At 37.6% G+C, this 15307-nt stretch overlaps 1 protein-coding gene across 1 annotated transcript; it reads left to right on the forward strand.

Annotated features, from left to right (window-relative positions):
- The first annotated feature begins 6645 nt into the window (after positions 1-6645).
- Positions 6646-15022, forward strand: LOC309498887 (dynein regulatory complex subunit 3-like). The gene is made up of 11 exons (XM_082169844.1): positions 6646-6705; positions 8588-8770; positions 10140-10256; positions 10339-10505; positions 10677-10823; positions 12123-12152; positions 12348-12444; positions 12488-12621; positions 12767-12898; positions 13048-13153; positions 13403-15022. The coding sequence occupies exons 2-11, from the start codon at positions 8620-8622 to the stop codon at positions 13435-13437; spliced, it is 1116 nt and encodes a 371-aa protein (XP_082025970.1). The 5' UTR covers positions 6646-6705; positions 8588-8619; the 3' UTR covers positions 13438-15022.
- Positions 15023-15307: the final 285 nt, after the last annotated feature.

Below are 15307 nucleotides of genomic sequence, written 5' to 3' on the forward strand. Positions count from 1 at the left end.
TGTGAGTGGGCGTGGCTGCTCGTTCAGTTGATCAGCACTCCACCTGATCTCATTCCCCTCATCAGCTACCATCAATCATCTCTGCTATATAAACTCATCGCACTCTCCTTTCCCTGTCAGATCGTTGGTTTTGGTGTCCTCAGTGTGTTGTCGTCGTCTGCTCTTCCGGTTCCAGTTCCTGTTCCTATTCCAGTTCCAGATCGTGTCCTGTTCGGTGTTTTCGTGGTGTTCGTCGTGTTGGATGTTCACTTCACTGGATTCACCGTCACCTGTCTTCACCTCCACGCTGACCATCAAGTCCCTGCGCCACCAGCCCACCCGTGTGTTTTTGCTGTGTCTTCTGACCAACAATAAAGGAGTTTACTTGCATATTGCTTCCGCCCCTGAATTATGACAATAATACCTAGAATATCAAAATCAGCTGCTGGCGGTAGATCCTTTTCCTATTTAGCACCAAAACTTTGGAACAGTCTTCCTAACATTGTCCGGGAAGCAGACACACTCTGTCAGTTCAAAGCTGGACTAAAAACACATCTCTTTGACCTAGCATTCACATAATACATTATAGACTTCTATAATTCAATGTTAGGCTGCATAGATTAGATCAGCCGGGAACACTTCCCATAAATCCTGATGTACTCGTTACATCATAAGGAGAATGGCATCTACGCTAATTTTAGTGTCTTTGTTTATCCCGAGGTTTTCCCGCAGCCTGCCGGATCCAGACCTGACGAGGACCTTTGCCTGGACCCGATGACAACGCAGCGATGAAGTGCCAACTAGTCTCTCCCTATGGAGGATCCCTTTACCACTCTTCAGATAAAGCGTTGTCGGGAAAATTTGTTTCGCGTACCTACCCCGAAGTGACAAAATCTACATTGTTAAAAGCACTATATAAATGAAGATGACTTGACTTGACTTTTATCCACATTCTCTACTAGGCCTACTTCACCATCGACCGCCTGTTCACTTTCATGTGTTTTGTTGATATCGTCTTCAACTTGTGTTTTCTGCGGGCATTCCATTTTTTTATGTCCGATATTACCACACTTGAAGCATTTCAAATGATTGGTGTTCGCATAGATCATGATTTGTCTTCATGTCTAACCCGAAACGAGATATCTAACGCCGGCGATTCTAAAACCATAAACAGCTGCCGCCTAAATGACAGCACATGTTTTAAGGCTTCCTTTTTACACCCGAGTGGAATTAAAGTCATTCCACTTACTATTTTCCTGAACCTCTGCAGTTCATTTTCAATGCATGCATTAGGTATATATGGTGGACTATTAGAAATGTTCACACTTGTCGACTGCGATACCAAAGGTGAAACAATAACAAACGCTCCACTTACACAAAACTTTGATCCTTCAAAAACACCACATGGTCTTGTTCATTCTGGAAGCGGATATCATTTTTTCAAATCCTGTTTGCTCTCCAATCACCACAAGCCAGGGGCGGGTCTACGTGGTGGCCAGGGGGGGCACCGGCCCCCCCTGAAATTCGATTGGCCACCCCAGGTGGCCCCCCTATAAGATGTCTTGTGATTGGTTCATTTTACGACCAATCAGTTTTATAGACTCTACTGAAGTTTGCTTCAAAGAAGTGCAGCGCCAGATAAACAACGGTCGTCGCAGACTTGAACTTTTACTTTATCAATCAAGAGACCAAACAAAGAGCTGCCAGTCACCACCGAAACAGAAGTTTTAGTTCCAGCTGTTTTAGTTGAGGTCTGCCTTTTTCGACTGTTTTCCTCTATTTCTGCTACTGTTTTTACAGTGCTGCTGCCAACTCTCACGCATTCACCGTGAGACACGCAATTTTCATACTCTCTCACGCCACACAACCATTTTCTCACGCACAGAAAAATCGTGAAGCAAAGAGGACACGGAGACCGACACACTAGACAGAACAGTTACTTATGATATACAAAAATCTCAGCTCTCAGATTCTGTCAATTTTATTACGAAATTCAAACAATAAATACCGTTTTGGCGCTTGTAAATGTTACGTGACAGATAGTAATAGCTAATAGTAAAAAAACTTGAATGAACACTGAAAGATACAGTACAGCTTACCGAAATGTATATTCCTCATACATAATATCGACCAATCAGTGTTTTTCATCAGCGTGAAGAGGTCAACAACATAGCAGAACAATTGTCACATTTACCTCAGGAAAGCCATTTAATGAACATAATATAGGCTATAGCACATAGTTGGCAAGAAAAAAAAAATAGCTATAGAGAGTATTTAGCTAAATATGTGTTCTATATTACATATTTATTATATTTTTACTTATATCATTAAATAAAGTTGTTATTATAATAATAATAAAAAAACGCATTATATTTAATTTGAGTTATTTTTAACCTTAAATAATAGCCTACTACCAGCTGATAGGGCAGTATGTTTACAGCATTAGGTGAGTTGTTTTTTTCTTGAGGAAAAATAACGCCTATCTTGTGTAGCCTACCTAATATTTATCCAAATGAGTCAATATTAAATCAAATCACAATAACTGAATTGAATTGAATTGAAATAATAAAAAAGCGTAGCTTACCAGAAATTCCACCATGTAAACATTGTAACATGTTGTCACTAAACCTAATAAAATTCAGTTTAGTTACTAAAATGTTAGTGACAATGTTAGTAAAATGTTTTTTGTATTACTTATTTTTTTGTTTATTTATTTATTATTATTTGAAAGAGATTGTGAATAAAACTACTGTATATTGTAATGGCCACACTACTTATTAAAAGAAAATAATTGACATCGTTTCTGCTTCTGGGATTTTAAAATTGCTCATTATTAAAAAAAATATATATATTTTATAAACTTGTTAGTTTTATGAAAACACAAAAAATAATAAACACTGGCTCTCAAATTTAACTTAATGGATATATACAGGGATGACAAAAAACTAAATGAATCAAAATGTGCTTTATTACTACATTTGTTTACAAGTAAGTCAAGTCAAGTCAAGTTTATTTGTATAGCGCTTTTCACAATACAGATTGTATCAAAGCAGCTTCACAGTATTAAATTAAAATAATACAACAAAGTTTGTTTCAAGAGGAATTTATTGATTGATAAAATTTAATTAAATATCCCCAAAATATCCCCAAAATATTATAAAGTAACTTTATTCAAGTTAAAAAAAAAAAAAAAATCAATAGGATTTACGTAATATACTGTAGAATTTAGCTCTTTTTTTTTTTTTGGTCACTGGCGGCCACCCCGTTTGGAGGCAGTGCCCCAGCATGTTCTCATTATAATTGTAGCCTATATGACAGACTTGCACTGCACGTTGCACTTAACTGTATTTTCCTTTTTTGAAGTGATTCAAATCATATTTCAAGCAATTGAAAACCATCACAACAGTGCACAGCTGAAGGAATATTTATCGGCTTTAATACATTGGCCAAATTTTCTTATTGGGCCGATATCGATAACTTTAAAAATGAACATATATCGGCCGATACGATATGGTGGCAGATGTATCGTGCATCCCTACATCAAATGAAAGACAATAGTTTTGGATCGCACTGAATTTCACTGTGCAGATAAAACTAGTTGTAAACATTCTTCTTTCAAAGAAATTCAGACGTTTTATGCTTTTCAACGTCAGCTGTAAACGGTCTAAGAGGAACTGTGAGAACCCATTACTGCTGGAGACGCTACGACAGCACATTCCCAGTCAGTCTGCTCTGAATGAGTCCATGAGAGTCACTGTGAGTCATCAGCAAGATCTGTGCGCATGTGTTTATGTGTGTGTGTTGGTCTCTCACCCTTCCTCGGTCTCATTAATGATGTCACAGATCTCCATGTTGAGTGTCCAGTCTTCATTCTGCAGGGAGCCATCTGTGGCTTTTTCTGTGAGAAACAAATCACACACGGATCAGCGGCCGACTCAAATACTGACGCAAACTCAATTATGAGTTCCAGACACAGGACCACGTCTAGAACTCAAATCCACAGGGTTTCCCTACGTAGTGTTCACTGCTCACTATTCCCTGAGCACGGGGTATCTGTTAGAGTTCACTTCACTTGACAAAATGTGTTCATACGGAACAACACCCTGCAGCAACATCAAACATAGAGATAATATACATCTATAAATATAGTATAAATATCATACTTTTTTGCATGTACTGTATAGATCAATGTGTATTAATATAAATATACATTTATTATACATTTCAAATTGAGTGATCTGAAAGGTCTGTTGCGATGTTTGAAATTAAAATAAATGCAATTGGTTATATTAGATATTACTTTCAAACATTTCAACATTTGTAATGAGATGTTTGTAAACTTTGTTTTTCGCCAAAATAAAAGCTCACAGGTTTATCTCTTGCATGTACAGAAATAGACTAAACTAATTATGAAAGTTTCATTTATTTTTCAGTGCATTTGTTTTACAATATATCAAGCGTAGCGTTAGTTCTGGCAGGTCACGTTAGTCAAGCTCGCATCAGCTGACTATCAGCTGATCCACATCTACCTATAGGAATACGACGCCTATCACCGTATACATATATAAGCTGCTTCAGTATTATCAGCAACTATCGCGTTTCTCAGGAGCTAATAACCCTCCTCCATCCCCAGCTCCTCCTCTCGTCAGTCAGGATTTGGCATTCTGATTCCCTTCGAATCAGAATAAATTCTCGAATTATGTCGTACTTTAAAATCTTGAATTAATGATATCTGCAATACATTCATGTTGGTTCTGTTCTGTTTACCCCAAGGGGGGTTATTGCTGCTCTCCCTGCTCTTATCCATGCTAGGCTGCATGGATGCGCAGGGAGTTCTCGCCCAGAACGGAACCATACCGCCAATCCAAATTGTATGCTTATTGTCAATCATATATGACAATAGTGGTCCTGACAGAAATGGCTATATTACTGTCATAGGAATAATATTAGTAGTAGTAGTAGTAGTCATAGTAGTATGTAGAGTAATGTAGACTGAGACACTATATCACAACTAAAAAGATGTCTGAGTCCCATTTAAATTTCAGGTACAAGTCAATGCACTGACTTTTTCTTTGTTCAAGTTGCACACTGAATATGGGCTGGAGCTCTTAATTTTGAACTTTGCGCCAGATTTAGGAATTTAACTTTAAAATGTACAAAATTTTCTTACACTCCTCCTTGAACTGCCCCCTTATCTTGGTGGAGGGGTTTGAGTACCCGAATGATCCTAGGAGCTAAGTTGTCCGGGGGCCTATATGCCCCTGGTAGGGTCTCCCAAGGCAAACAGGTCCAGGTGACGGGTCAGACTTCTGAAGAGCGGTTCAGAAGCCCATGAGACAATCTAGAGAAGATAAGGAAACGTTTTTTTTAGTACAATTCACACCCCGCGGTAATTCAAGAGAAAAAAATTCCAAATGCTCCACGTGAAACTGTGGTCTTCCGACCTTTTACTATCGTGTCAATTGACTTTGATCAATATGCGCGAGGGAGACAGCGCTCGACGTGTTGTTTGAAGACGTGAGAGTGTGCGCGCGCGGCCGGGGCTCTCTCTCTCTCTCTGCTCGTTAAGCGCCCTGGCTGTCAGGCGCAGCACTCATTCTATTCTACATCACTTACCGATCAAATAAGGCTTTAGCGGGACAAACATTTGGCCGCCAAAAAAAATGAAACGCAGGAAAACTCCTGACAAGGCTCGTAAACGTTGGCAGCGCTGTTTCTTACCTTGCTCTACATTGACTTTACTAGTTCCAGCTTCACCGTCACCACCTTTTTTTTTATATTTGTTTAGAAAATCTCCCAGGCCTCTATTTTATCTAGGTTCTTGGCCACTATTTCAAGGACAATTAGGAAGAATACAAATAAAAAAGCTTTTATGTAACTCAAATATTACATATTTTTTCCACAAATAGGCCTATTTTTTTTCTTATTTTTTTATCCATAATTTAATGAGGGCCCAGTTCAACAGACCGTTTGCCCCCCCACCCCCAATAGACTCTGTTCTAACTGATGACTGTTTACGCTCCTGTAAGATGCTACACACATTTCAAGCATTTTTAACACGAACAATGGACGAACATGTCCATTAACAGTTATTAAAACATATTTCATTGAAGAACAGGCTACTATAAGCCGCTAACTCACCAATGCACTGGCCAACGGGAGTGCTGTACGGATTCCCCAACAAGAACTCCATCTTGATGACAACAACAATCCTCCGATGGTGAGAGTGAGAGGCTGACCCATTAAGCGCGCATAAGCCCCGCCCAGAGAGCTGTCTGATTGGTTTAAACAAGCGGAACCTTTAATTTATTGATCGAGGAAGCTGTCAATCATGGGCAAAGTCTTAACACGGCAGAGTTAATTTACAAAATACTCTTAATGAGCAAAAACGTATGGAAACTACGTTATAAAAACATGAATTTATGGACATGTTTGCTTTTCGAAATTTAGTTTAGAAATAGCGGAGGCATTTTAGTATTAATACTAAAAATTGAACAAATTTCCTTCGATTTTCCATTTCATGAAGAATCTTACAAATTAAATACTCGAAGAATATCACTAACGTTATATGGCTGAGTATTATTACTAAAATGTATTTTAATTTCATTAGAGCGCCTCAAAGCTCCTGAAAACTCCGGAAGTTGATGACGTCATGGCGGTAGTCTATGGTTGCTGAGCAACAGTGTTTGCGTCCATCATACCAGTACTTCAGCGATATATTTCCAGGTAAGTCTGTTGTCAAATGAACGAGCTTTTAGTAATAACATTTGAAATAGGTGACTGATACAGTGTTTTGACTGCTTTTATAGTGACAGGTCTGCAAAATAAGATTGCAATTGCACTAGATAATATTAATATTAGGGGCGATTCTAGGATTTTCATTTTAGGGGGGCTCAGCCCCCAATGAGGGTATGATGTAAAAAAAAAAAAAAAAAAAGATAGTTTATGGTCTAATGCTCATTATTAACTAGTTTCATTCATTCATCCAATAACATGCATATGGCACGGTTTTATAATCACTGAGGTACCGAATGTGAGGTATTTAGGGGTGTTCGGGGGCATGCTCCCCCGAGAAAATTTTGATTTCTCTGATCTACATATGTGCATTTTAAGATGTTTTGAAGGCCAAAAAAATTGGATGACAATAGCTTTAAAACAATGTGCGGGCAGCTGTTTTTTTTTCTCACCTCATCAGCATCACACTCTTTTTCTCTTTGTTTTTCTCTTGCTCTGTCTTTTTCCCTCCTAAAGCTGAACGTTGACTGATATAGGCTTTTTATTTTTGTCTGTCAGTAACGAAAGTAAACATAGGGTCAACTGATAGGTTGATTTATGAATCATTTTCTCAGACAAAGCTACCAGGAAAGCTAGGTAACTAAGTCCATCTACAATGAAATATAAATTATTTTATTTTCTAAGCTTTTTAGCCTTTGTAATCAACAATACGGTTGGTTATTCATCAAGTCACCCCGTGAAAATCTATTTAATTTCAAATCATTTAACTAACCAGCTAAACATGTATTAATGTAACTGTCTATTGGCAATATGATTAATCTGTTCTATATTTATTTCTATTTATTAAAAATAACAACATGAATTATCAATTTGCCACTTCTATAAATCAAGTACTTAAAAGAAAATCACAAATCCCTTTACTCTACTCTTACTCTAATATATGTATGTACACTCCTCCTGATTCATTATTACTTAATACAAAACTATATTTATTAATACAAAACAAAAAAACTCCAAAATAATAATGATGTTTCTCTCTCTGGGCCATCTAGTGCTTTCAGACAATGATGTGTGTCTTTAAATCATTTCTGTGCATGGCAGCATAATGTAATGCCGAAATACAAAATAATATGTTTTAAAGTTTAAAAAGTAAATTAAAATAAATCATGATCGTTTTCTAAAGTATGTTTTCATGGGTGTTAATCGCTTCATTTTTGTAGGAATAAAAAACAACTATCACACTGTGATAAGGGCTGAAGGTGAACGCAGCGAAACGTATTGGTATTGGATGAGAAACCGAACCGTCCTGTGTTGCTCCCAATGCTCCAGTAACATTACATTATGTAAACTGCAATGCATTTATGACAAAGAACTGCACCGATGCAGATGTAATATCATAGCAATCTATCAATAAATGCACTCACGACACACCTTGTACTCTCTGATGTTCGCTCTGCTCGGCGCCACTGCAGATTGAAAAATGCGCTGAAAATCCAAGCAGACTCAGATAAGGGGAGGAGCCGAAACTTGACGCAGCTTGCCGCCGTTTCATATGAGTTTTTTTAAAGGGGACTGAAGCGATCAAAAATTTATTAATCAAATATTTTTTAGGGGGGCTGGGCAGAAGTTTAGGGGGGCTGAAGCCCCCCTAAAAAGGGCCTAGTGACGCCCCTGATATTAGATAATATTGCACTGCTAATCACCGTTACTGCAGGTAATAAACGGGTCCAGTCATCATGTTGTGCCTATTGTTTTATGTACTTAATTTTACTTTGTTTTTATTATGTTTACTGTGTGCTGCTACCTTGGCCAGGGCTCACTTGTAAATGAAATATCTTATCTCAATGTGATTTTCTTCCCTGGTTAAATAAAGGTATAATAAAATAAAATCAGAAGCGTTGGAAAATGAGCAGAGAACAGGATAAACCCAAAGTAACGTTAATGGATGAGGAGATGCTACAACAAGCAGTTGTTGAACAGGGACCTCAAGGACCAGCTGGACAAATAGCCTTAGCCCACCCAGAGGGGGTGTATCATCTGCGGATGGACTTCAGAAGTAAGAACCGTAATTAAATTCATTTTAATGTAAAATTAAACATTTTTGATTGATTTTTTATTTTATTCTGGGTGAATCTCATGAAAACTTTCCTGGGACATATTTCACCCCCAAAATCAAGAGAAAAATAAGAATATATTTTGAATTATTGAAAAAGTGAAACCCACTTTATTTATTTAGACATTATTTTCATGACAAGTAAAATACATCCCCACTCTCACACATATAATGTTTTTTAATCAGTGTTAAAGGTACAGTTCACAAAAAAAAAAAAATTCTGTCATCATTTACTCACCCTCATGTCGTTTCAAACCCATAAGAGTTTTGTTCACGTTCGAAACACAAATGAAGATCTTTTTGATGAAATCTGAGCGATTTCTGTCCCTCCATAGACCCTTTTACACGTGATCAAATAGTTGCGTGCGCATTTTGGCAACGGAAGTGGTGTTTTTCTCCACTGGCTCTAACGTGTTAGCAACTCCGAAAGTTTATCAAAACGGTTTCCCAGCATCAAAATGTCTGGTTGTTGCGTTTACGGTTGCACTAATCGATATTCCACCAAGGGGCTTAAGTTTTATATTATTCCGACAGGATCACGGCCGTTTCAGAAGAGTGGCTGCAGGCGATTAAACGTGTTGATTGGAGCGAGGACATAATAAAAAATGCTCGCGTCTGTTGTTTAATCCGCTCGCGTAGCTTGACACGCTGCTGATTCTCGCCATACTTCCGTTGCCAATATCCGCGCGCATACGTCATCATTGTGTACAAACAGTAAAAGGGTCTATTGAACGTCTACGCAACTAGGCCTACCACTTTGACACTTTAAAAAGTTCATAAAGAGATTGTAAAACTAATCCATATGAATTGAGCGGTTTAGTCCAATACATTTTCTGAAAAGACACGATCGCATTATATGATGAACAAATTTAATTTAGGCTTTCATTCACATATAAACATTTATTAACTCGCACATCAGTTGTGGTAAACTGAAGCTCAAGCTTGTTCGCTCAAGCGAGGTTCATTCTCGTGTTACGCAGCATGTTTGAGCTTCTGATAGAACCAATGAGGTTCATTCTCTTGCTCTGTGAACTTTTTGAAACATTAAAGTGATAGTTGCGTAGCTGTCAAAGTAGGGACAGAAATCTCTCAGATTTCATCAAAAAGGTCTTCATTTGTGTTTCGAACATGAACGGTTTGGAACGACATGAAGGTGAGTAATTAATGACAGGATTTTTATTTGATTTCATTCATTTTCATTATCATGATTGGTATAGGCCTAATTTCAATAACAGTTCATTGTATAAAAAATAGCATATATTTATTTATTTATTGAAAAATATAATTAATATAATATTTATGTTTTTTGTAGACATCCTAAAGATTCCCCACCCGTGGCATTTCCCCTCTCTAACAACTCTTCAGCTGAATAATAATGTTATTGAGAGGATTGAAGGGTTAGAAAACCTTACTAATCTGATCTGGCTGGGTGAGTACAGACTGTCCGACTGATATCAAAAACATATCCGGAGTATCTCCAAATACTAACCCAGAATTCTTATATTCCTTAGATTTGTCATTCAATAATATTGAAGTGATTGAAGGACTGGACTCTCTTGTGAAACTTGAGGACTTGAGTTTGTTCAACAACCGGATTTCTGTCATTGAAAATCTGGATGCGCTGCAGAACCTGAACATCCTCTCTATTGGAAACAATAGCATTGCTCAAGTGGATAATGTAAGCCAACTATATTTTAGATGATACATTTTTAGAAAATGTGGAATCCCAGAAGGATGAAAATGAGTCTGACTCCAAAATATGCAGCCATCCACTAATTCATTTCCAATATTCCAATTCATGAGTGTCACTCAAACATAAAGCTGAAGGAAATCATATCTGACCCTGCAGGTGCTGTACCTCAGACAGTTTAAGAATCTGCACACTCTCAACCTTGCGGGAAATCCCATCTGTGACGAGGAGGACTTTAAGAAATTTGTGGCGGCATATCTCCCAGACCTGGTCTATCTGGACTACAGACTGCTGGAACAACCAACGGTTAGTGAGACATTAATAAGTCATTTCTCATACATCCGCGGCTGCATATAATTGCAGTTGCTTGGTTTTTCAGCTGACCACTTGTGAAAGAGACGTGCACTAGCACACTTTTAAAAAGAGGACCTATTATGGAAATATTATACTTTAGAATAAAATATTTAAGTGCAAACTGAATGTAATGTTTTCTGACACTTAATTGCAATTTAAATTTAAAATGTAAATCTATGATAAATGAAATTAGCTGAACTTTTCTGATTTATTGCCCAATTTCACAGACAAGGTTTAAGCTAGTCCCAGACTAAAATGCATGTTTGAGCTTTTTTAACTGAAAGCAACTTGCACTGATATATCTTAAAATATGTCAGTGCCATTGTTTTGTCTCAAGATGCACACCAGTAATGTTTTTTTATTTTGTTTTATAAGGAACGTCTAAGGCCTAATCCTGGCTTAATCTAAACCCTGTCTGTGAAACCAGGCATAGATCTTTATGCAATTTCATAATTACTTCTATTTTCTTTTAAATAGGGTTCAGGTTTACTGCAGAATAAACTGCCGAGCATTAACACTCATTAAAATAAAGTTTTTGTTTTTTGCAGCGAGAACCTGTAAGTGATCAGCTCTTAAAAATAACCATTATTTTTTCTTATAGTATAAAGAACATTTTAAAATCTAAAGAACCTTTTTCTACTATAATGAACCTTTTGTGGAATGGAAAGGTTGCGTGGATGTTAAAGTTTCTTCATGGAACCATCGATGCCAATAAAGAACCTTTATTTTTAAGAGTGTAAATTAAAATATACTTTAATGTAATTTCTATTGAAAAACGCATTTAAATATATTTGTAATTACAAACTTAATGATGAAGTTGCAATTTAGTACATTTAAAATATATTAACTATAATATTGAATAACACACTACAGTTTAAATTATAATCAAGTACTTTACTTGAGCTTTAAAACGTTAGTCAATACATCAAAATAAGCGTACTTATTTAAAGCATGACCAATAAAATGTTTTAAAATGAACTTCAAAGTTTTCATTTTACATTATTGCAAAGTGCACTTTTTAAAAGTTTACTTAAGAAACATTCATGAAAGTGAACTCTCATTAAGTGCATTCATGTTATATTATCTGCAAGTAGAGTTTTGTAAAATATATGAGATTCGAATTACACATACAAGTGCACATTCAATACATTTAAACATGCTTCTTTTTCACAAGTGAGGGATTGCTAACATTTGTCCTAATGTTCTGTTCATAATTCATATTTTTTGCTTCTTGTATCACTTTATATGTAGATCACAGACAAGGAGCTTCAACTACACAAGGTAACCAACATCACCATGCCATCCATCTCATTCAAGTACAAGAACACTGATCTTAAATGCTCAAGGTTCAATAAGTCAGATTTACACTACAGTGTTTAAAATGCTGCACTGTATTAAAATCTTCTTTCTACTGGACATACAAACTTTATACTCTTCTTGACAGTAGTGAATAAATATTGCTTCCTTCTTTCACAGGACGCATTCGTGGAGTTCTTAAATGGACCTCAACTTTTCGACAGCATGTTTGCTGAGGATCCTGATGCAGAGATCAAAGTATCCTTTGTCCAACAAAGCAAAAAAAAAAAAAAAAAAAAGGGGTTTCTTTTAAGGGTAAGACTTTTTTAACTCTGACACCTGTCGAGACCTGGAGAACCGGTACCATGAACAACAGCTTGTGATTGCCTTGGCAACACTGGAGAAGGTGGTCAAAAGCGAGCTAGAGGAGGAAATACCAGATGATCTGGCAACGGTCAGTGGAAAACTGTCTTCATGATCACTTAATTTGTGTATAATTATGAATAATTAAGAAGTCAAAAGCCATCGTAACTATATGCCAGACACTTAGTTTTAGTATTGACTGATCCTTCGTCCTCATTTCCTATGCTGCCCTGTAGCTCTTGGTAGATAAAGACACAGTGACCAATGCAGTCAGTGCTTCTCACGACACCCACCTGCAGAAGATTGATGACAGGGAGGATGAGCTACTGGCACGGGTCAAACGCTGGATGAGTGCTCTGCTGAAATCGGTACTTATATGAACACACCTCCTGTGAACTCCTTAACAATATTATTAAATTATATTATATCACGTTGTAGCCTACCATGCAGATGTCCAGGATCAGAACGACCTTTTGTTATTAAATAAAATATAAATCCTTTTTGTTTGTGTTAATAGATACACAATGATGAGGTGAAGAGGAATCGCAAGCGCATCTCAGAGATCCAAAACTACATTCGTTTTGTAAAGGAGGACATGGCATCATCTGAGGACACCGCCTTTAGTAAGCGCTGCCTCTACGTATTTTAAAATATGCTTTTCTTTTCTTTTCTTTTTATATATATATATATATATGAGATTCGAATTAAACATACAAGTGCACATTCAATACATTTAAACATCTTTTTCACAAGTGAGGGATAGCTAACATTTGTCCTAATTATCTGTTCATAATTCATATTTTTGCTTCTACATATAAAGCGTGAGATGATAAATGAACTTAGCTGAATGAGTAATATGATTGTCTTTGCAGGTAGAGAAGAAACCAGAGCGGAGAACGGACAATGATGGTGATCAGCAGAGATGGCGGATGGTAGTGATTGATTCACTTCCGTCGCAACGATCATTAGTTATTAACTTAGGGGCCGCTAACACGACACCGTTTTAACAGAAAACTCATAAGTTCTTTCTGCGCAAACTTCAAAAACGCGAACCAGTGAGAACGCCGATGACGTGCACATGCGTATTACGAGTTCAGTCTGTAGGTATGTGCATTTGAATATATGTGTAGTCCTTCCCTACAAATCAACCCTCAACATACTACTTGTCTGGCCTTAAAATTAATAATACAGAATTTTTATGGCTTCCACGTAGCCACGCGAACCGGAATTATCCCGACAACGCTTTATCTGTAGAGAGGTAAAGGGAGGGGAGGGAGGCCTTCACAGGGAAGAGCCTAGTTGACATTTCAGGACTGCGCTATCGTCGCGTCCAGGTGCAGGTCCTTCATCAGATCTGGATACAGCCTGGATCCGGCGGACTACGGTAAACCTCGGGATAAACAGAGACTAATATTAGCATAGACGCCATTCTTCTTATGATGTAACGAGTACATCAGGATTTATGGGAAGTGTTCCCGGTTCCGGCTGACCTAATCTATGCAGCCTAACATTGAATTATAAAAGTCTATAATGTGTTAGGTGTATGCTAGGTCAAAGAGATGTGTTTTTAGTCTAGCTTTGAACTGACAGAGTGTGTCTGCTTCCCGGACAATGTTAGGAAGACTGTTCCAAAGTTTTGGTGCTAAATAGGAAAAGGATCTACCGCCAGCAGTTGATTTTGATATTCTAGGTATTATCAACTGGTCGGAATTTTGAGATCGCAATAGACATGAAGGACTATAATGCGTTAAGAGCTCGCTCAAGTACTGCGGAGCTAAATCATTTAGTGCTTTGTAAGTAATCAGCAATATTTAAAAATGTGTACGATGTTCAATAGGGAGCCATTGCAGTGTTGACAGAACAGGGCTAATATGGTCATACTTCCTGGTTCTGGTAAGAACTCGAGCTGCTGCGTTTTGGACCAGCTGTAATTTGTTTATTAAGCGTGCAGGGCAACCACCCATAATAGCATTACAATAATCTAGCCTTGATGTCATGAACGCATGGACTAATTGTTCTGCATTTGTCAATGAGAGCATATGACGTAATTTAGATATATTTTTAAGATGGAAAAATGTGGTTTTACAGATACTTGACACGTGACTTTCAAATGAAAGATTGGTATCAAAGAGCACACCCAGGTTTCTAACCGACGACGAAGACTTGACAGAGCAGCCATCAAGCCATTATTCTAGATTATTACGTGAGGACGTTTTTTGTCCAATAATTAGAATCTTTGTTTTTTCAGAATTAAGTAGTAGGAAATTACTAGTCATCCAATTTTTTATATCACCTATACCAGTGGTTCTCAACTCCAGTCCTCGGGACCCGCTGCTCTGCACATTTTGTATGTCTCTCTTATCTGACACACTCAAATCAGTTCATGGAGTCTCTCCTGACGAGCTGATGGTCTGGTTCAGGTGTGTTAAATAAGGGAGACATACAAAATGTGCAGAGCAGTGGGTCCCGAGGACTGGAGTTGAGAACCACTGACCTATACATTCAGTTAATTTTGTGAATTTGTAAGTTTCGTCAGGGCGTGAAGAAATATAGAGCTGAGTATCATCAGTATAACAGTGAAAACTAATTCCATGCTTCCTAATGATATCTCCCCAGGGTAGCCAGCCCGATCTCATCCCAAGGCGTCATATACTGACGCTTTTGACATTTCGTCTACATCCAACGCATATGGCACCCTTTAGCGTCAATAAGAGACGCAGATAGATATGGGCCAGAAGGCGCCTCCTAGCGGTCTAACCCTAACCCTACCCCAGACC

The sequence above is a fragment of the Leuciscus leuciscus genome (genome assembly GCF_965113295.1).
Source record: "Leuciscus leuciscus genome assembly, chromosome: 1".
NCBI lineage: Eukaryota > Metazoa > Chordata > Actinopteri > Cypriniformes > Leuciscidae > Leuciscus > Leuciscus leuciscus.